The following is a 23,812-nucleotide window of genomic DNA, read 5'->3' on the forward strand; positions in this document are numbered from 1 at the left end:
GAACACATCAAAATGATAAGATGCTTTTATGATATGTACTGCTCTAACATCTCTGCTTAATTGCATGTATAGGTCCTGTTTGTGCATGTGTGTGTATTCCGGGCCTGTGTTTGTAACATGTATAATAATAAGAGTGAAAAAATTCAATTTCCCCGTGCGGGATAAATAAAGTAATTCTTCTTCTTCTTCTTCTTCTTGTGTGCATATTTAAGTAAGTTCTCAGAATTATAGCACGTTTTTTCCCCACTTGTCCTGATCACCTGCAGGTCATGTGGGTTACATTTTTCACACGTGACATGTGGCGCTAAAATGCTGTGCGTGTTTGTTGAATGTGTTCAGATGAATCCTGAAATATATTCTAAAAGCAGAATGATAGAAAGCAGATATTAAAGTGCTGAATGCTGCGCACGTCTGTCCGATAAGTTAACTGTCGAAATCTGATACTAATGTACATATCAGATGTGGAAGCTAATGCTTGCAAAGCAGTGTTGGAACTTTTGCTAATGGTTAATGACTTTGCCATACCTACATTTGGGCATAGACACTGGGATCATGGTTTACCGAGCCTTTCATTTGCAACCATAAAGCTGTGGAGCCCTTTTACGGAGCCACAGGAGAGGGATTAAAATATCGGGGACCTCGAGAAGACGTCAGCGGTGTGGTTGTTTGATCCAAAGCTCCAATGAGTGTTTCTTTAAGTGCGTGTGTGGAGTTTTCCTGCACCGGGTGATAGGAGGGGTTGAAGAGTGACGCTGGCTGCGCCTGGGTGCTGAGCGGAGCTCTCACCTGCACATGAGAGAGCCGGGGAAACTCGGGGCAGAGCTGCAGCACACTCACGGAGCGAAAGGAGGGACGTTACGAACAGTCTGAGCAAGAAGAGGGGAATTACACAATTACTAGAGACGAATTACGAATCTCCCCTCTTTTCTGGTTTCTGGTCCAGGCAGCCCTGGTTCGTTCGCTCGCCAAGATGAGAACTGACTTCGCTCTGGTCCTCACAACAGCCCTTCTTCTTGACACGTTCTGGGTGAGATATTTTTTTTTTTTTAACGAACAGCTTGTTCTGTGCAGAGGAGTTAGGGGACGCAGCGTCTCTGGATGCAGACTTCCAAAGCGATAGCGCATAAGCTTGAATAAAGTCATGCAGCCGAATGGAGTCAACTGTCAGTCCAATGTGCTGCCGCTACGGCGCAGCGCTGCTCGTTATATCCTTAAGTACGCTAATTGGTTCCCTGGTGATTTTCGGTGTGTCTGGGAGAAAACAATGAAGAAGAAAGTAAGAGTTAACGATCCAATATGGTCCGCTCTGATCATCGTCAGGGTTTCTCCGGATCGCTGCGGGTTCATCACTGGGCTGCAACATCCTACACAAGTTACACTTACAGCACAATTAAATCACCCAGATGATACCGTATTCTTTATCAAACTCAGTTAGTCATCTCGCTTAATATAGCAGAACCTTCCTCTATGGGGGAAAAAGCTTCCGCCTAGAATAAGTTAACCTTTTAAGTTGTGCGGTGCTTTTCATTTTTCTCGACCGTTTCTCGTCATTTAATCAATACAAGCTGAATTAAGTCGGCGCCGGTGGGCTACTCCTTTACGCGCACCAGAGAGCTTTGCTAAATCTTTCCCTCCACCGTATTTGTGACTAAAGCCATTACTCTCATGCCATGTAAATTTAAGAAAATGACCCAACGACATTTTACTCTTGCGCTATTGCTTCCAAAGAGGAGAGGACACAGCGCGTCATGCCTCCTCTTCATTCAGACTCAAGCCAGCTTTGGCACCGGTGTGTGTTTGTGCACGCTCACATTTACTTGTGTGGTGGCTGTAGTGGGTCATATCGTTAATTTAACCAACAGTGAGCACTAAATGTTTGGGTGCAAGTTTTACGCAGACAATTTGGATAGTCTGCACACATACTCACACATATCCACTGTCCTCTGCCCCTGGTGTAAGACCCACAGTCAGAGCGAGCAAAGTCTGCTGCATTCATGCCGATTTATTTGTGTGTGTGTGTGTGTGTGTGTGTGTGTGTATGTGTGTGTAATGTATGTCTCACTTAACCTTGAGCATAATCTTTAAAAGTGATCATTTCATCATGGGCTGGTTTCTTTCTGGAGCATGTTACACAGAACATTCTATCAGATATTTTCTTGGGTCAATGGGCAATGTACCATACAGTAGATAAACTTGTTGACTATATTTCTTTAAACTGCTGTACAATTTGATGCTTTTGTCCAATGCACAGGGCCAAAGAGAAGCAAGAAATCAATGGAATCCATGTTTATCGATTCCTTACATTGTATTGTCTTCCTTCCAGAGGAATAATGGGGAGCATGCTTCCAAAGGTCCTTGCTATCCTGGCTTCTCACAAAGCTTCTACTCTGTGCTAATTTCAAAGGATGTACTGCAAGGCCAAGGCATACGTAAAGGTAAGACCGTTAAGTGTTTTGTCAGGAGGATTTACATTGCGAATAGAAGAGCTCCCTTTCTATATACATATATGTGTTGATGTGTTTTCTTCCGTTGACAGGTCATGTCCTTTTTGCAATGATGGAGGTAGTATTTATGCTTTGAAGTTAGAAAAAGTAAAATATTGAATTCTGTAAAGTGATGTATGGCGTGTTTGAAGCTGAGGAAGCCATCCAATACTTTAAACAATTGTAGCTGTGAATGCGAGGCAGTTACCGAGTGCTTCTAGCACCACAAACTTGTTTTCAAAATGGGGAAAACAATTGTGTGTATGTTTTGTTTTTTTCACATTGCTCAGCCTCTTCAATACTATTATCATTATAATTATCACTATCTGAATCACTATACTGTCACCTTCACACTACAGTGTCTTACACAGATGTATGTGTGTTGCTCCAATTACACAGTGAGACAACCAAGTTTTGGGCCCGATAGTGCAGGAAATGGAATCGACATCCTGTGTCTAATCTGGCACTGCTCCTGCCAATGTGGGTTAATTGCAATTCTCTATTGATCCCAATGTTTTTTTTTTCCTCATAGCTCAGCTAAGCTGTATTGTTTTGCTGTGGGCGCACAATAGCTCTTTTTTGGGTCGACAGTGTCTTCAGCAGATGCCCAATATATATTTCTCACTCTTCTTAGTAGGGAGAGACCTCATAGGATACAGCTGTCTAGACTGACTCTCTCTTTCTCTCTCTCTCTCTCTCTCTCTCTCTCTCTCTCTATTGCACATAGACACACAGGCAAGTGGGATTAAGGATATATAGGGCTCAGTATATTATTTTTTTGGGTTATTTTCTCTTTTGTGTTTTCATTTATTTATTTTATTTTTCCTTTGCTGTAATGATATAAGTCTGGAAGGAGGTATCAGTTGGATTTTAGTTTCATTAACTTCAGTACATTGAAGCCTGCCTGGAAGTGGGATTGGAGGAGACGTTGTGAACTTGCTCTTCATGTGGTAGTGATCTCTTTAGCCCAGCAGGGGGTGTCAACACAATCACAAACAACCACAGAATGAGCCATCACTGCTGTAAAAGGGGCATGTATTTCAGAGAGCATTATTTATCTGGTTTAGTCTCAGAGAAATGAAATTGTCTCTGTCTCCGCTCAGACATAAACTAATTGTTAGAGGTCTAACAGTGTTGTTTTCAGTATTCGGAATTCAATTTACCGCTAACAAAAGATGTTTTAGTGTGATACTGCAGATTTTTTTTTTTAAAGTGAAGCCACACAAAAATCAGCTACAAACATTTCTTTGTTAACAGACCAAATAAACTAATGAAACATACAGACAAGGGCTGCAACTAATGATTCTTTTTATTATCAATTTATCTGCGGATGGATTTCTTGAATAATCATTTGGTCTATAACATGTCATAACATAGTGAATAATGTCCATCACAGTTTCTCAAAGTCCAAGATGGTGTATTTTAATGTACTGTTTCATCAGTCCAAAAGTATTCAATTTAATATAATATAAAAACAGAGAAAAATAAGAAATCTCCATATTTGACGGCCTGAAAACTGCCTTTTTTGCCATTTTGGCATGTAAAATTGTTTAATGATTAATTGATTATCAAAATATCTGTTAGTCGTCCAATCCTTACAGCTGTAACACAGACTTGTGATTCTTTTACAGTATCCCTCAAAGGATATGTTTTAATTCAACATATACCGTTTGTTTTTCTCTATGTTTGAAAGGATCTCACCAAAGTAACATTTGCCCATTTCTGCCTTGAAACACTCACAGCCGCAATGTCATCTTCATGTAAGAGCACAGCTGCAGTGGCCAGACACACACACACACACACACACACACACACACACACACACACACACACACACACACACACACACACACACACACACACACACACACACACACACACACACACACACACACACACACACAGTATGTGATTTACAGGGCTCAGGCAGTTGATTTATCGTTGGTAAGGGTGTCACTGGAGGGAGGCAGGAAGCTACTCTGGAAAGGCTTTAATAATATCATTGTTTAACCCAAAACCGTCAGATGGGGGCACGAGTAATGACACCAACTCATGCACGCACACACACACACACACACACACACATATTCATGTTAGTCACCAGGGGAATAATGGGAAGGACAAAACTAGGACCTTGGCCATGATGGGGAGGATGTGTGGGTCTAGACAGGAGGTCAGCAGGGAGGATGGGGAGGGTGTTACATTTCACATTTTAGCTTTTTGAGTCAGAAGTACCATATTGCATAAAATGTTAGTGTAGTTACTGAAACTGCCACTGCAAATATGATGAAAAAACCCAAAGCTGAGATCAGAACCGAGGCTAAATCTTTTCCGCACTAGAAAATATGTCTAAAATGGTGCTATATCAAATTAGGAACGCATATGACAGGGAATAAGTTCTGCTATTGCATTGCATCTTTGTGTAGCAAAGCGGCCTCTGAGTCATTTTTAGCTTTCCAGAACGATGTGTTTGATTAATCTTCCTTTTAAATAAGCATTGAGGCTCATTTAGATCTTTTGCCTAAAAATTCTAGGTGTTCTTGCCAACTGAGGGTTTTAATTGATAAACACAATCTGTCCGATAAACATTTATAAGTATGATTTCTAAATAGTGCATTGTTCCTGCTGAATTAATTGTTATTTCTCTCTATTCACCTGGAAAACCCCTGCCGGTTGCCAAAGTTAATGGCAGAGATACATAAAAAACAGAAGAGTGCTTAGTTTGTAATGGTAGACTATGAGACTGGATTGTAAACTGGACATTTATTGGTTATTTTAAGATTTGACTTGCATGTCTTACAGCGCAGTATTGATAAAACACATGATGTTTTTATTTACACTTTAGCAAAAAAGTGATTTCTGCCCTTTATATGAACAGCAGAGAAACAGCAAAGGGGTGAGATTATGGATTTAAGGGGTGAGAGGTTTCATTTATCTGGTTTGTTTGAGCATGTGTGTGTGTGTGTGTGTATGTGCATACATACGTGTGCCGTATGTATGACACATTCAGTGCTAAGGATGCCTGCTGTCCTTTATGTCTGGTTTTCATGAGAGCTATGGCAGCGTCTTCACCGCTCACACACTCTGGGCACCATTAGAGAGGTAGGGCTCCACCAGGCCTGGTTAACATTACACACGGAATGACTGACAAACATGCATACAAAAAAAACGATTTCCTCTGCTGTGAGCATATATAACACAGTTATTCAGTCTGTTTCAGCTGTCTCAAAAAGCAAACTTGTTTTTTAGATAATTTGAAGGTATGATATATGAATCAACAGAACGTTGTTGTCACAAAGTTTGGAGTGTTTTGTGTCCCACATATGAGACATAGGAGTTGGGCCAGACTCACTCAGATAAACAGCGCCAGCTAACGTAACCTCATCCTATGTGTCCCTTCATCCCTCTGCTGATCCTCTTCCTGGTAATGAAAGCCAGGGATGGTGGTTTCAGCTCAGTGAGCCCACTCTGCTGACCTTGGACTTTGTTTGGGTTGCTTGTGGTTTTGGGTAGCCCTCACTTTCTGTATATGTGACTGTGGTTGTGTTACTTTCTCTGAGTGTGTGTGTGTGTGTGTGTGTGTGTGTGTGTGTGTGTGTGTGTGTGTGTGTGTGTGTGTGTGTGTGTGTGTGTGTGTGTGTGTGTGGAGACACAGAGAGGGTTAAGAGGAACTGAAAGACAGCTTTGGAAAATTCAGTTTTTTTCTGTGCTTCTTTTGGACACGTCAGTACCTGAGCTATAACAATGCTGACGTCCACACTGCAGCTTCTCAGAGGGAATGGGAGATTTTCTCTGCAGTCATCACTTTGTTTTTAGAATCTCCACTCATGCTTGGCTCCATTTTGAAAATTAGATCCCCTCCAGTAACTCATCAGCCAGAATGAATGGCCTGAATGCCTGTATTAAGGTGACCATATCCGTCCTTAACCCTCCTGGCCGGACTCAAGATTGCTATTATACTCATAAATACATTTTTTGATGCACTGTAAGCACTCTTTTGCGCTCGCTGTCATCCTTACATTCACACAAATACACACTCAGCCTCTTAAGCACACACTCACACTCAATGCGTACAGTGTTTTTATTGCTACCATTCAGTTGAGATTCACATTGCAGCTGATGGCATTTAAATCTATGCTTTGCCTCTCTGACCCAGATCCCTTCTCTCTCCCCTCAGTGCCACCTTGTTTCTATCATATTCACAGCATATTCTGGTTATTGCCCACTAGGAGGATGACCAGAAACCTGGAGAAATGGATGAGAGAGCTTTGCATTCTGAATAAAACAAATTGTTCTGAGCTAGAAATTTTCTCCTGGATAATATTTCCGAAAATCTCTTCCAGCGGGCAGCCAGAAGGCCCTGGGTGATGAGTCTCACTTGCCTTGGTTGGTAAAGCTTTCTTGTGAGGCTTTAGGTGATTTTTCTAAATCCAATAGCCTGGCTGTTACTTTGCTGTATGCTTTGTATTCTGGACATCATTTTGCATCTTGAAGCGCTGAATTTCACCCCCAGTTTAATGCAAACAGTTATTTTCATAGGAAGTATGGCTCAATATCACAAGTACCCTTATAGGCTCCTCCGCCTTAGAAGTTAATAATACACTAAGATAAGAGTCAAATTACATTACCTTCTACCAAAAATCAGAGCTGACACCCTCTGTAGTGGTTCACAGTGGTGGTGATGCCGGAACAGAAGTCTGCTTTGAAGGAGTGACTCGTAGGTACATCACTTTTCTCGTTTCCATCACCTTCAAATAGAATAAGATTGTTTTTGATTTGCAATTTACCTTTTGCCCCAAATCTCATGATACACATCCTGCAGTGTTTTCTGGGTCAATAGGCGTCCTCATGGAGATTAGACATTGTTGGAATATAGCCTCCTTTGTTTCTTTCTGTTCCTACCTAAATCACCCTCTTTGTTTCCTGTCATTATAAGGTTTGGATCTCTGTGTCATACTTTATTCTAATCTTGTGCAGAGTCCTATCTCTCTTTGATGCTTTTTTGTTGTTGTTGTTATGAATCATTCATCTTCTATCTCTGCAGCCCGTTCCCATATACAATAGCCATCTAATCTCCCCTCTTAAAAGGCAAAAATAACACAAATCCTTATTCTGTCTCCGCCATCTGTTTGAACTATTACATGGTTTATGGCTAACTTTGTGAGAATATTCAGTCACTCAGACAGGCACAGGCACCTCCATTTTCCATGGTTATTAATTACAGAGATGCATGAGGCTGACATTTGTTGAATCTCTTGTGAAGCTGTGAAGACACTACAGACATACTGAGGTGTTGGTTTACGATCTTGAGGCCAAAGGCTCATATGACCCCAGGGAGCTGTTACAAAAAGCCAGTTGACACATATTTACTTAGCGTGCAACCTCAGGCCTGATGTATCTGTCCAATAGTTTTCAAGAAGTGTGTGTGGATTTCCCAGAGAGGCTCATATAGATGATTTAGCCACATGGTTGGGCATTTCTTTCCCAGTTAAGGTCTAGACATGAGTAGTTTATTAGATAAGCAGGGGGGTATTGGGGGTTAGAAGAGGTCAGGCGTTACATCAGCAGGAGTTCCTTTTGATTAATATTGTTAGGCTTGGGAACCCATGCTGTGGAACAGTTATGTGCTCTTGTGTGCTAGGTATGGTCTGTGCACTGAGGTACTTGTCCGGCGGTCTGTGCATAGCGGGTATTTGCCAGGTTTTTCCAAGCTGGTCATTAGAAAGGCAAGCAGGAGAGGATGAGAAAAGAAAGGAAGCAGGTGGAGGCCATTATTTTTTAATGAGATTTTTGACATCTTCTCCCTTTGTTTTGAGAGGAGGGACAAAGGAGAAAGAGAGGGAGGGAAGGCGAGAGTGGATGAACAACTGTGGGAGACTTCCTGCAGATTGAGTTACTCTGCGGTGTGTTTACTCTGCATCCTTGTAATCTGCTTGGTACATTAAGAGACCTCCCGACTTGGTACGATGGGCCTTCTGGGGTCCTACAGGACCAAGGTTATGGCCCTCTGGAAGACATTAAACCCATTTAAATACTGTGCTTGGACTCCAGCTCTTAATGCACAGATGGTCTGCATGGGCTGAGATGACAAGGGGACAAACTTTCTCTCTCTCTCTCTCTCTCTCTCTCCCCCCTCACTCTCTCTCCTATACACAAATATAAACACATGCACATTTTATCTGAAGTTAGGAGGGTTTTTTTGTTTCTCAGATTAAGACTCCACAGCGGTTGTTGTAAGGTGTCCCTGCTGTCTTTGGTAAAATAGTTTGTCACAAGGAGCAAGAGCTATGTAAGGCACCCCCCAGCGCTGTTCTTTTGCTGGAATGTGGTGGACAGGGATTACACCAGCAGGGTAACGATAAGCCTACAAGGCTGTTTTCCCTTTGCTAGAGAGTCACACTGACCATGTCCTTCAGCTAGGCTGCTGTCACAGGGACAGTGAAATAGAGGGTACAGTGATCAGAGAGATGCACTTTCCCTCTCAACAGGGTAGAAGAGGAAGATAAAGCTCTGTACCCTTATGCATGCACATTATCACACATTTATGCAAAGACACACATGCAAAAAGAAAAAACCCATTATGGCTCTCTCAAACAAATGGGAACTAGATCCCCCCTTCCAAGCCGCCCACTACTCCAGTATAGCTTTGGCCTGGGCCCAAACACTGTGGTGTCCTAATCCTGCCCACTCACTCATCCACTGCCTCTGTTTGTCTATGGCACCACTTTAATTACAGCCTAATTGATTATGTCAGGAGTCAAGCCAGTATGAATGCAACCAATACATTGATGATTCAGCTATCGCAGCTCGATTACTTTTTTACTTTGTTATTGTGCTGGGATAAAGATAGGCAGTAGTAGTGATAAAGAAGTTGGGTGACACTATTTCAAAGTTGGAGATTCCTTTGTCTCTCTATTTCAACTTTCAATTTCCAGTACTACTCGCAGCGGAGCAAATAAAAAAAATGTGTGAGCTCAGTTTGGTTAGTTCTCCACTTCTTCTCATAAATCTTTAACTCCACTTTCATATAACAAAAACACAATTAAAGAGATGTGAACTCAAAGCTCATCTACAGCTTCTCATAACAGTCATATAAAACGGTTCAGCATTCTCACCTCCAACCTAGCCCTCAATTATATATCTTTCCTGCCTAGTTTCCCCAAACTGAGATCGTTATTGTTAATTAAAGAGACTTCTGTCCATTTTTCACACTTTTCTAATCAAACAGCGGCAGTATATGATCTCTCTGAGAATGTGGGCAGGACAAATCCAAGAGCATTACAACTTCATATGCTATTCCTTTTGCTTGAAGATACCTTGTCTTTGTTATGGGAGGATGACACGAAGGATAGAAACCCTCAGAAGACATGGTTGTCTGGTAATCACTAATTGTGTCCTGAACTCCCTGTGAATGTTCCCCACTAAGTTCTTAAGTTCAGCACAGTCGAGTCGCCTCTCAGCAAGGAAGCCATGCAGAAACACAGGGGACAGAGGGAGAGAAGGGGAAGAAGAGTTTGGGGTCGACAAACAGAGTGTCAGTAAAGTTAATTGATAAAAAGACAACGATGAATCCCATGTGTCTGGGCCTACACTACTACCCGATCAAATTTAATTGTTGTGAAAGATTTTTATATATTTCCCCAAAGGGTGTGTCCTAATAACTCCCTGTAGTTTGGAGCTGGCTAGTGAGGTTAGTGGTTGAATGTTGAATAGTTTGGTGGAGTAGGTTACAGTAGCAATCAGTGGAGATCTTTTAAAATAATAGCTGTCATCAGAATATGATAGGGGTGTAAAGTCACGGTTCGGTATGTACCTAACGTTCTGTACCATACCCTGACTTCAACAGGGTACAGTACAGGACGTTACGGTTCATAGTTAAGGGGGAAAAATGAAAAAAACTGCTTGGTTGTCAGAACGTACAAAGGTTTAATTAGTTAACAATTAAACACAACAGTTAAACAGTTTTAGCTGTCAGTATAAAACATACAAATAAAATGTATAACAAAATTAAAAAAAATACTGCTGCAATTCTCCAATAAATAAAATACGTATTAAATAGGTGCAACCGCAGCATTGACTTAGGTTATGGCATTTGCCCGTTCTGAATTCTCAGTAGCTATTTTTTGGTGATAGTAACACCTGGATGGTGCCTTCTTTAATGCGTGTGTATGTTCGTAATTAACCTGGAATCCGAAGCTATCCCACACTTAGGTGGGTGACGGGGAGGTCTGCAAGCTCCGGTTTCATGTTGTCATTTGGCATGCAGTACGCTCTCTGTTCGCTAACCATCTATGCACACAGTTGCATTTGCGGGGGGCTAAACGGTCACCATATTAACGCTATAGTTGTCACATTTAGGGACTCCAGTCCACCTCTGTAACCGCCCAGAAGTGCCTGTACCGTGACGGTTCGGTACGAAGACGTGTATCGTTACGGCCCTAGAATATGCCAGCTATTTTTTACAATTGATGAATATGTGTATTTAAGATGTGTCAAACTAAGATTCTAAGAAACAGTTAGATTGTCTAAGGACAGCTTTAGTTTAAGATAGTTTCTAACGATTTGTCATTTGCTGAGTAGCATGCTATGCTTGTGTAAAACACAGCGGTGGTGAATGAGTGGACAGAGCACATTGAAATATTGTTTTCTACAGAAAGTGTGAATTGATAAATTGAATCAAATGGAAGCATTACTGACACGTGAGACATGTGAGTGTAAAAATGACTTTTGTGTGGATTGGCAACCTGCTTGCCTTTTGTGGTTGTATAAAGGACTTTCACTCTAATTCAGAAAGGAAATTACAAGAGAACACATAGTCAACAAGAGAGCTTGTGGTCAGCAAGAGGCTCTTGGTGCATGATGTCACAGTGTAGATGCTGGGCCAGATTTGTATTAATTGGGTTTTTGTTTTTTTTCAAAAGAATCCTATTTTAACTCTGGAACTCAGCCGTGTACCTCTTCCACAATAAATTAGTTATAGACATATCATTGTAGCTGTAGCAACGGTTGTCATGGAGTGTTAGCAAGTTGCACATAGACAATTACTCAGTTAATATTTGCACTGAATTGAGCAATTAATACACTCACTTATAAACTGATGATGACTTTATGGTTACAATCAAAGTGCTGTGCTGAGTATGTTTTTTTTACTGCAGTGGCCACTGCAGTGTAGTCTTTCAATTATAGTACTGTGCTGTAAAAAGTCCAACTTGATTAGTAGGTATAACATTTTTCACAGAGTGTAGACAGTAATTTGCTGTTACATTTAACTATTAGTCTTAACGTTAGTAAAGCTTGCTTCTTCTAAGAACCTGAAAATATGCAGAAAACATGCAGAATATCCTAAACATAGCCTTTTGTTCATTTCAGTATCAGGTACTTACATATTCAGTAATACAGTGGGTGATTGGTGTGGAGAACTGTAATTATGCTTTTGCTGATATTCTATACAAGTCGGAGACAGGAGCAGAATGCTGAAGATTGGTATGTGACACTGCAGACTGTAAGGCTAAAAAGGCCTTGTAATACTATTGGTCAAACTTCATGATTAAATGTAGGCTATAGAGCCAGCAATTGCAAGCCCCGGGACCAACATGCTTTTAAAAGCACAGGCCAGTATTACTTTCTTCTCCCTCTCCCTATCTGTCTATTGTCTTTTTCAGTACATCAGAGGACCAGGCAAAGAGCGAGGGTAATAAAAAGCCCAGCTTTCCTCCTCTGGGCCTGGGAGAATGTAGAGAAGCAGATAAGTTGTCTAGCGCTGAATCTGAGAATGATCAAAAACAAAGTGAATCCTGTGGCTGCCGAGGGAAAAAGCCCCTGTGAGGGAGCAGGGAGGGGAGAAGGGGAGGGGAGAGAGGAGGGAGAGACAGAGCAGGAGGAGGAGAAGGGCTAGAGGAGGAGCAGTCTCACTCAGAAGAGAAGACATTGTTTGCTCATATCTGGGGTAGAGAGGGATGAGGAGCTGCAGACAGATCAGCAAGTAGGGCTATTTTCTCTGCTCTGAGTTGGGACTTAGATGGACAGAAAGATGGGTTCACTCTATCCCATTCAGTGATTTATGAACTGTGTAGCAGAGTGTTGGTGGTCTTGCATGATGATTGGCATATTGTTGGCCTCAGTGCACAGTGGAGATAATTAATGTTTTATTGTCCTCCTATGAACTGGGCTTTGGGAGAGGTTAGTCACAGACAATTAAATACTGCACATGCATAGTCTTTTATACATGCACATAAACGAACACGCATACACATTATTTACTGTCCCTAGAGGCATGAGGCAAGGTTCTGGTCTGGGGGGGTGATTATCCTGAATAGAAATAAAAGGATTACAAAGTGATGGTGTAATCCAGCTGTCAATCACACCCCATTAGCAAACATAGGTTTCAGAACAAGTGAAAGGTAGAGAGGGGAAAGAAAGGCAGGGGCTGGGTAAATGGGAAAAGGCGAGGGATAGAGATAGCTGGGGTGGTATGGGAGGAAAAACTATGAAGGTAGGAATGACGAGCATATAAGAAACTGGGAGGAAGAGGAAACAGAAAGGAAGGAGGGGAGGAGGAGTAGAGGTAACAGCCTTGCTTTTTCTGCTCAGGGGGCTCTGCGGAGGGTTTTTATTAAGCTTTCATCTCCCTTTCCTCTCCTCCTTTGCCTCCCTCTGCTTCCCCACCCCAGCAGCACTAACAAAAGCAGATGCAGGGAGCGCTACCCATGTCAGTCACGTCTTGAACCCACGGTTCTGCTTGTAATTCCCTGATTAATTAAGAACAGAGATTTGTTAATTTAATTGTAGGTGTTGGGTCGTTTTTTTCATCCCCATCTCTCTTGCTTTCTTCTGCCGCTTGCTCCCTCTCATCCACTTGGCAAGCTAATTTACCCTGCAGCTTTGAGGAGGGGAAATGAAAGGAATAGCAGAGGAAGCCTTCAGATGGTTTATTAAGAATTGATTTGCCACGGTGGCAGAGAGACAGACCGTAGGGAAAAACACACTGACGTGCCTCCCAGGCAGACACCCCCAGGCTGTGGGGGAGAAAGAAAACAAGATCGGAAGACAGAGAGATGGCATGGGGGCAAAACGAGAATATTTTGATATTGTTTGGGTGTCTTCATTGGGTACATCTCAGATCCTCTGTTGACTAACTAACACAAAATCTGGATCCGCTGAACTGTCAGCAGTATTGATCCTTCAGCTCGTGACCAATACCTTCCACATGATAAAGTAGTTGCAGAGCGCGGTGGTAAGTCAAAAGGCGCCGTGTAAAAGAAAATCATGAAAACCCCCCACTGTGAAAGGTTTGATTTCTGTTGTTAATACATGTATACGCTTTAGATGGCTGTGGCAAGGCTAATCTGGACAAAATGACAAGCCATACACAGCAGCCAGCTAATATTTAACTGTCATATCAGAACCAAGTTCTTTTCATGAATTTTACATCAGCATATTGCGCCTGTTCCAAAAGACAGGCCCGACCACCTTTCCCACTGTGCGTTGGCTACAGTGCTGTCACAAAGTCCTGCTCATGAGCGGACATGCACTGGACAGCATGGGAGGCAAGAGATAGATGACAGATCAGAGGAATTGGAGCTTCAAAGCTACAGACAGAAGAGAGAGACAGAAGACACCCTGCCTACGAAAAATGGCTAAGGAGGCAGTGCATCTTATCTTTATTGGCTCATCTTCCCTATGTCCGCACAGGAGCCCCTGCCCCTTCATTAACAGCTGTTCAGACACCATAACCCTGAAAGCTTATTGATTCTCCAGTCAGGTTTTTCATTCCTGCATGTTTCTTTTGTCAGGTGAGGTTGTTGATTCTATTTCTAATCTTCATGAGTTGATTGGCTACTGCTGCGTTCCATTTCCTCTCATCACAGAAGCGTGGCTTTTCTCATTATCCTTTCACTTAATTTATGCACAACTTATTCATAGTTCGGTAAATCACAAAGTTAAGCGACAACAATTTGACAGTTCCTGTTGTGTTTTAAGAAAACAGGTTTGGACTCGGGGATGTGTTCTTTGTTTCTTTCTTTATGCATCACCGTGTGTGTGTGTGTATGTCTGTGTGCAAACGGGTGCACATGTGTGGATAATCGGAGGTGCCAGTTAGTGAAGCTTGAATTTGAGATAGTTTGTTTTCTCTTCCCGCAAATGAACAGAACAGGGAAAAAATGGAAATAGAAAAGCGAAATTAAATGCAAATACCAATGCACCGGTATACTGATAAAAGACTTGGCCTCATCATGCTATAGCACTTCACAATAACAACATTGTCGGTACGGTATCTATGATGAAAAAGATTTACGGAACAGAAGCAGAGCATAATAACACCATCTCAGCCATGTGACAGGCAACACGTATGAGCTTGAATTAGCTGCCAGTCAGAGAGGCTTTATATAGCTTCACACATTCTCATCCTCATTACTGATGAGCACCTTATCAGGTATATACACACTCATAGCAGCCACTATGAAAGTGTCGCTGACATTTTCTTTACGTCAAGACCAACATTGAGTTGACGGGGCTGGTAAAGATGTGAGCTACTTAAATGAAAAGACTTTTCAATTTATTTTTTATTTTTTTGCTGGCTGATGCTTGCTCTGACTATAAAGTACAGTAAAGTGGTTTACATGCTGCAGTATAACTACTCTGTTAATAAGCATATTATTGGTCTGCTTTATACCCAGAGACTGGCAACGTTTCGGTCCAGAAGTTTGAGTAACTGTGATTTTCTACCTTGACTGCAATCTCGTCTCTAGCCAGAAAAGCCCTAGAGGAGTGCATGTCTTCTCAGAGGAGATTGTGTGGAACTGCTGAGTCGGATGCGATACCCACTGGACAGAGAAAATAGAGACAAATGATACTGCATTGAAGGGCACAACTGTGTTCTATTATAGCTAAGAAGGTAGAATATTCTTCATAGATGCCTGCTTCTTTTTTATAGAGAAGACGAGGAAACGTCTTTCATCCGTTTGATTCACATTTCCATTCAAGCAGAGGGGAGGAGAGGCTGAGGTGGTCTAAATAGAACAGTGCCATAGTGGGAAAAAAGCCATTTTTCTTTGAAGCACACACACATTTACATACACATGATTGCTGCAGTGTGCATTGCAGCGTCCATTTACCATGTAGAGATATACGGAGCAAGCCATTGCACCAAAATCAATTCACAAAGTTAAATGCAATGTCACATCAAATTCATCAAATCAAATATTTTCAGCATTGTTTATCTCATGTCAATAGCCTGCTGCAAGTTATCCCACCAAGCATGATCCTGCTTGCGTGTGTGCTGCTTTTGTATGTCAGCATAGAAGTGATTTGTCCTGCAGATGCAGACTAATGAATGAGGCATCCTGCTCGTGGGCTGATATTAGCCAGGGTAGCAGTTCCTTTGATGCGATTAGCCCATGCTCTCTCTTGATAAATTGGGCTGTCTTTACCTCACATCTGAAACACTAATCTATGCCAAAAAACAAAGAAACTCCTTCCGCTTAACATAACGTGTTTGTGCATTTGTATGTGTGTGTTTAGGATAGATTAATAAAGATGGATAGAAGTAATAGTTAAAACAACATTCTACTGCCACACTAGTGGCTCTGCTGTTGTTTTTCTAAACAGGGCTGGTTAAGCTTTAAAAAATTACAATACCAGTACCATTTAAGTGATAGATATACCAATAAAGTACTTCCTTTGATATCTTGTTTTCTACTTTATTCAATACTCATCATGTGAACGATTTAGATTTGAACCTGGACCGCTGCCGAGGACTGAGCCTGTATGGTGCGCACTCTACCCATTGGGCTGGAGGCTGCCCTGAACAAATTGAGATTTTGACCTGATGATGCTGCTGGATTCAGTTAAGGGATCACACCAAAGTTAAGCGATTCACCCTGAAGGGGCCATTATTGTGTCTATCAAATTTTCAGGGCTCCATCCAATACACATCTATCTATCTATACGTGTAGAGAAATTTTCACCCCAAAACTCTGGGGGCTATGAACATTTCATGAGAATCCATCAAATAGTTGTTTAGACAGACTGACATGGCCATCTGTGGAGCCATGCCAATAGAATAGCTAAAAAATGTACAGTGTGCTACACACTGACATGTTTCTCTTGAAAGCTAATTCACACACTACATATATCTTTTAAACTTGTATTTACTTTAAGTATCAGTTATGGTGCAACAGTGTGCAAAGAGAGAGAGCGATACCATCAACATACCTTCACCAATATTATTAAATTAAAACTTTTGAGTTTTTCAAGCTGATAATTAGTTTGGAAATCATCAGCTAATAAGTGATAAGTCAGCAGTAGCAGCCAGGAAAATGAGCAAGCTTTGGGGAGTCATTTTGATGATGACATGTACACTGGAGATCAAATTAGACAAGAAATTTTAAATACTTGATTCATACTGTTATTTTTTATTGTTCAGTTTTTGATAGAATATCCTTTGTGGCTATACCACTGCTGTACTAACATTCTTTTTTAAATAACCAAGGAACTTCAACAAAAACCTTTATTTTGTGAAAAAAAGAAACTAGTGATGTCCTGTGGGCGCAGATGTGCTGAAGTCATTCAACGCAAAGTACTCTACACTTCCCATTCATTTTTGAATCCTATAGCCCTAAGAAAACATTGTTTAAATCTTCTCTTCTGACACAGTGGTAACTCTTCTCTACTTTTGCTCACTGTTTTTTTTAGCATGCTAGTATAGCAGTGGTATAGCCACAGCTGGTATTCTATCTAATTCTGAACAATAAAAAATAACATTATTTTAGAATATATCAAGTATTTATAATTTGCTCTCTAATTTTGATCTCCAGTGTGAGCGTTGCCCCACCTTTTTTCCAGTTTGAAAAGGTGAAGCACAACCCAAGGACAGACCAGCAAGTTTGTCCAGTCAGCAGCAGAAAGTATTCATGTTAATGTTTCACTTGTAGATGGGATAAGATTGACCGTATTACTAGCCTACAAGTAATTTTGGCCTAGACATTGACAGCACCCCTAAACCATGCCAATGTCTGAACCTTGTCAAGCAACAATGAGAAAAGCAAAACTTGTGGACTCACTGTTGGAACTGCCTCACTCACTAAAATAAGCAACCGGATGGCTATTAGCATTATTGATGAAATTAAGTGATGAGTGATTGTACTCACTTCCCCATTAGTTTTGCCAGCATCGTTTTTCACTACCTCTATGACTCCATGACTAGAGGGCTTAAGCTGTATGAGGTAACATAGTCTGGTAAACTGATAATGTGACTGTTCTCAGGCCAGTCCTGGTTGCTTCAAATACTTGGATCACTTTCATATTCTCTCTTAAAATAGTTGTGTGTGTGTGTGTGTGTGTGTGTGTCAGCTTTTGAATTTGAACAATATGTACAGACATGCTTTCTTCCCTCACAACTGAATGTTTGGACAGAGAACACCACAATGTGCAGAAAATTCAGAACAGACTCATAGCAAATAATTTTCTTCTACATCTGTTTGCAGTCAGATTTATCTCGGAAATGAACGCATACAACATCTAGCTCCATCCCTCTAACAGCTGTGAGGAGATTTTCTAAATATTTAACTTTAATTTAGATACCCGTGCACAGAGGTAATTGTATCGGAGGATTTGCTCTAAAACTTTTTGAATAATTGAAGTCCATCAGTTCAGCCACTTAAGATAGTGTTTAATGAATTAAGCAGGCCTGGGATGGGTGACACGAGGTGGAAGACAAAGAGGTTGTATATATTACACCTATCTGATGGGACGACTGCATGTTAAGCATAACATATTCCCATGTCCTCATCAGGGGAAAAAGGATTTGCTTATCTTGGACTTGGACCTTTTCTCTTTGCCACCTATTACTGGGCCACCGAGGAAACTAGCCCTGGAATTAAATTGTGGGTTTGAACATTCATGAAAGTAGTAAAGTATTTACAACATTGGGCCTTGTGTAGTGACAATATGATATGCATTGTTAGTAGTTGTGACAAAGATGAATAAATGCTCATACCCACAAACCAGGAACAATGCAAGTCAGACTCTCAACATCACACTCCTCTCCCTGTATGCTACGCCACCTTTAGTCTGTCCAGACTCCACCCTCCTCAGCCTCTTCACCCCCCCACCTCAGTCCTTTACTGTGGAGAGTGAAGACTCTTATCATTGATTTTCTCTTTTCTCTCCTCTCCTCTCCTCTGTTCACTCACTGCAGCGCCTCCAAACTTATCTGGCTCTGACAGAACAATGCTGCAGCAGGAGGGCATTCAAGGACAGATTAGATTGTTTGGGGATTCTCATTCCTCATTTCTTCATACTTCTCGGTCTATGTGTTCCTATGCTTTAGCACATTCCCACCCCTGTGATATTGTTTATCCGCTTCTATCACTTGCAATTGCAACTACTTCTACTCTTCCTCTGCTTCTTGGGCATAAGAATAACCTCTGCCTTGTTGCGGTAAATGTCCCCTGTGTGACTGTGTGCATTAGTTAAAAATGTAGTTAAGGTTAACATGTGTGCCAGCCTTCCTGTGTGTGCATGTGTGTGCAATTTTTGTTTTTGTCCCTCTACAGTGATGAGTTTTTGTGGTGGTAGCGCCTCCTCTGTCTGAGCCATGGTAATTACTGTGCTTCACTTCCTCTGTAGAAGTCAATGAAGCTGAACTCATTGTCTCTCTCGACATCGAAGTCAACAATTGTGTGGATTCCCTAGTGACATCGCAGTCACAGCTAAACCAGCTTCCTGCATTTTTTATCAGTCTGTGTCTCAGTTTGTCTTTTGTTCCTCTTTTTCTCTTTCTCTGCTACTCTCTCTTTTTCTGTGTGTGTTTGTGTGTGGTTGTTGTTTTCACATCCCATTGAGTTTTTACCAGGGGTAATTGAGCTTAAGAGTGTTATTTAACTTCCATGTATGTATTTCTGTATTTAATTTGAATCATGCAGTCTATTTAAAGTTGCAAACAGCATCTTCATCTACTTTCCAAACAACAACAGCTAGAAGGCTTCTCAGTGAAATTGTGATGTTTTTCTCAAAATGGAAAGTGATATTTCTTTGCGGACTCAAAGTGCTCAGTCAGTTTGTGTCTGTTTAAATCTTTAAAAATGGCATCCGACGCCACACTCAGCCTCCCTTTGGCTGTGTGTACAGTAACTGTGTCCCAGTGCTGCTGAAATGGAGAGGAAACGTTACCATTAAATGTGCTGAAGCTAAAACCACTGTGACCACACTGGCAATTTAATGGGAGCTGGCCAGTTGTCCTCAATCCCTTTTGATCATGTTTAACCTCTACGCTGCACTACAGAGCACATGGTGAATAGGTTAGCTTCAAACCCAGGCAACCTCAGTGGAGTGTGTGAGTGGAGGGTGAGAGGAGAGGAAATGGGGGTGTGCGTGTCATAAAAAGGAGGTTAGTAGCATGGAATGTGTTTAATGAGATGGTGAACCAAAGCCAGGGATGCTGGATGTGATTTGGATCTTGGGTTAGCTAATTGCTGTCTCGGATAGGATGAGATAAGATAGAAAGCGATTGATGGCCTCTGAGCACTTGGATGGAAGTTTTTGCCCTACGAATGTGGATGGACATGGAAAAAACATATGCCAACATTAATCATACATTTCTCTTACATTTTCTTATACTAATATATTATATAGCTATTGTAAATCATATCAATGTATGTTTGAGAAAGACGAAGAGAGAATAGTTAAGTGTAACTATTGACAGAAGGTAGTTGGAGCATTCAAATTTAAACCATTCGTGTGCACAATGTGTGCTACTTGTAATGATGGAATGAGAGAAAGTGTTACCGTAAAAAGTATATTGCAGTGTATTGCCCGGCAAATTGGTGAAAGCATACTTAAGCCCGCTAAAACAGCACACATGCAATTAGTGCAGAGACAGAGAAAAAGAGCTTGTGCTTTGCATGCCAGTCACATGCTGCGTGAGTCGCTTGGTACCAGTAAACTTCATTGCCATGTTTAGAGTGTATAAATTGGTCTGCAATCGTGTTGGCTCAAAAACTGTCCTCCTCAGTGTCGATTTTTTTCCATCGTTAGGGCTCCTTAATAGGCCAACTGTGGCATCTATCTCAAATAGCTTATTTTGCAGAGGTTTACTTAAAGCTAAGTAAAAAGATTTTTCCTCTTTTCAGCTGTTTATTTTACCTCAAGTATGCATAACGTCTGGATTGCCCTTCACCAGTTAACAGTACAGAGAATAAAGCTTACAGGAAAAGTAATAAGAGACTGAGAATCACAACAGCTCTCTCAACAGTTTGTATTGGAAAATTAGTTAAAGGACCAAGAGATATTCCTGTACTGTAAAAAGAGATATGTAAAAGAGGGATTAGAATGAGGATAGCATCTGACTGAGGAAGGTAGATAATTTGGGTTGTTCCTACTTGTGGAGATGCTTTTGTTTACAATGCCCTTTACTAAGAAATGTCACACAAAGCATTCAGGCTTTAAGGGCCACTCTAATTGCATGGCCTCAGGCTGCAACAGCCAACATCAGCTTATGACTTAATCACAGTCTGGGTGATGTAACATAAGAACCTAAAAGCTTCCATCTCAGCTGTAACAATGCTTTTTGAGTTTGAAGAGATTACAAATAATATTAATGTTGCAGTGATAAAAAAACAATATGTTTCTCAGGTATTACAGCTTTCTTCAATACATTCAATACAAATCTTACCAGTGATATTTTTTTTCAAATTTACCATTTTCATGTTCAGCAGGAGGCCTAAGTGAGACTGTACTCCATTCTCACATGACATTTGATTTATTTTTCCTGCTTCTGTTTGTATTTGTGTACTGTAGGTCTCAGGGGGTAGATGGGAAAAGCATGCTGAACTCGGCCAGTGGAGACACTGACATTTAGACTCAAAGGCTAATGGGATGCCTGAGTCTGCCCTGTGCTTGCTGGCTCTTTGTCAGGGTTCTCAGATCAGGACTGACTAGCCCACGCTCCCCTTTCAGACCGTCTGGAGCCCTAATGCGCTCTCTCTCCGGACGCAGCGTCTTTCAAATATGCCAACTTTTTCATTCAGTCTCCACGTCTGAATGGTAGTAGCTGAAATGAGTATGGCTGTCTGTGTGTCTCTGTGGTGGCTGCAGCTAAAGACTCAACTCATCTCACACTGAGAGAGGGCCGTGGGGAGGCCACAAAAGAGAATATCATTGTCTCCTCTAATGGAGGCCAGGGACACATGGAGATCTGCCGTTACAGTGGTAAAGCAAGGCCTTCTTTAGACCAGTCATTTATTCTGTCTAAAGGCTCATTTATTCTATCCCAAGGCTATGTTGTGAAAAACATCTCTAATGATGATAGTAATACCCAGTGGGTTAAGATGTTGGAACGATCTTTTATCTCCCATGAGATATCTTAGCGTGACCTATTCTTTGACCCTCAGGGTCAATGCTGCCTATTGGAGCCACAAGACTCATTTGACATAGCTCAAAGGCTGTCTTAACTCCTGCGGTAAACTCATACATCACCATTGCACAACCTCAGAATACTATAATATCACACAGCACTTGAATACTTTTTAGCCACATACATTTTGACACTTAAGGGTAATGCATACTGTGGCCAGTTTTAACTCACCCATTACAGTGGAAGAACTTGTGCATACATACAACACCATACAAAATGCCAGCCTTAGTTTTTGAATTATATACTTATCCACATTGTGAAAAAGTTGCATGGACTTACTTTCAGGCACTTACACTTGACAGTTTCCTGTACTGTTGCTGTGTTGTAATATATACAGTATAGGTGAACATTTGGCACCTCCATTAGAGCAGTTGAGTGGTGTGTTTTACTCATTTATTTCTGCTACCTGTTTTTCCAGGGTCTGAAAAAATCTAGGGATTTGAGTTAGCAATGCTCTGATTCTTGTAGATGGCTGTTTTAACCTTCAGAACGGACATTTTCTTAAATGTTAGATTTAAGTGTTCCTTGTGCTAATGGAATTGCTCTTCTCCGCAAAAAGGCTGTAACATTTTAAGTATAAAAAGAAAGAAAAAAAATGCACAGAGAGGGAGGAGAGACAGAGAGTGAACGAGAGAGGTTTGTTTTGCTCTTGAAAATATCAGCGTAATCAGGAGCAGCATATCATTTACAAATCAGGCCTGACATTTAGGATGCTGGAAGGTAATAATGAAGAATCGTATTTCACTCGTGTGATGAGAGGACTGTCTTCCTGATTGGAGAGGCGCAATGTGTACAGCATAGCGCTTTGGCTCAGACCCAGTCTACATCCAGTACATGGTCAAACCCAACACCTCAGCCCATCCACTATGCTCTGCTAGTGCCAAATGGCTTGCTGCTTCCTCACTATGAGGGTGGGCAAGCTTTCGCGCAGCAAAGTTCCATAGAGAAGAAAACTTCTTTAAAGTAATCTTGCTTATTTGATGAATTTTATTTACTTCCATGATTTTCACAATTTTTAAGTGGCATCTTCTTGGTTGAATGTACATAATGTAAGTCACTTTGGATAAAAGTGTAAGCTTAATAAATGCAAAGTAAAGTACACCTTAGCAACAGTCATTGGCATTTTTGTCCTTTCAGGCCTTTTGGCTTATTCCAGGTCTTTACGGGAAGCCTTAGTGGTAGCGAGCGAACCTAGAACCATCTGTTCAAATCATATCACTTCAGCTGTGATCCAGTTAGGCTGTGGCATCTTACTAAGAGATGCGTCCCAGATAGAGCATAAAACATCAACGCAACACAGCAGCGTTACATCTCTCCCAGGCATACACAGAGACAGAGTAGAGCAGGCAGACGTTTCTTATAAACACTTAGTCAACCAAAGTAAGAGCATCGCTGGGTAGGAGAGAGACTACAGCCTCATCATGGAAATTGCCTTTGTGAACGAGAGTCCCCCAAAGACCAAAGGTCCACTTGAAAAAAATATTGGATGGATACTGAGAAAGAGCGGTTAATCATCTTTATTTGGGGGTTACGGAGTAGTGGTAGCTGACCGTAGTCTATGATTCAAAGAATGATCTGTTGATAACGGTGATACTTTCTCTGCAACTGCCATAGACACATCTCTTACACAACAAATAAGCAGTCTGTAAATAATAAATACACATTACCCACAGTTACTTATGTGCAAGATTTGGTAATAACAGTGCACTGGGTCTTGCCATGCTGTTTTATTATAATTTATGTGGCCTCATGGCACCACTGCAGAGAACTACTGTAGCAGTCATAATGTATATCTACTGTAGTGTGTAGCTGAGGGGACTGACATGCAGCCCCAGAGAGCAATCTTTCCTTGCTGCTTTGCTGCTAGTGATGGATGTGACAGATTGTGAAGGCCCTCACTCTGGGTTAATCTCAG

The 23,812-nt window shown here is 41.3% G+C and overlaps 1 protein-coding gene across 1 annotated transcript in view; it reads left to right on the forward strand.

The window, feature by feature from the left end:
- Positions 1 to 864: 864 nt before the first annotated feature.
- The window catches only part of LOC310952300 (cadherin-4-like), a 245,577-nt gene continuing 222,629 nt past the window's right edge, over positions 865 to 23,812 (forward strand). The window contains exons 1-2 of the mRNA XM_083920873.1: positions 865 to 1,027; positions 2,324 to 2,435. Coding sequence (XP_083776999.1) covers positions 971 to 1,027; positions 2,324 to 2,435 — 169 coding nt within the window. The 5' untranslated portion in view covers positions 865 to 970. The remainder of the gene's footprint in view (positions 1,028 to 2,323; positions 2,436 to 23,812) is intronic.

Source organism: Echiichthys vipera, assembly GCF_963691815.1.
Source record: "Echiichthys vipera genome assembly, chromosome: 9".
Lineage (NCBI taxonomy): Eukaryota > Metazoa > Chordata > Actinopteri > Perciformes > Trachinidae > Echiichthys > Echiichthys vipera.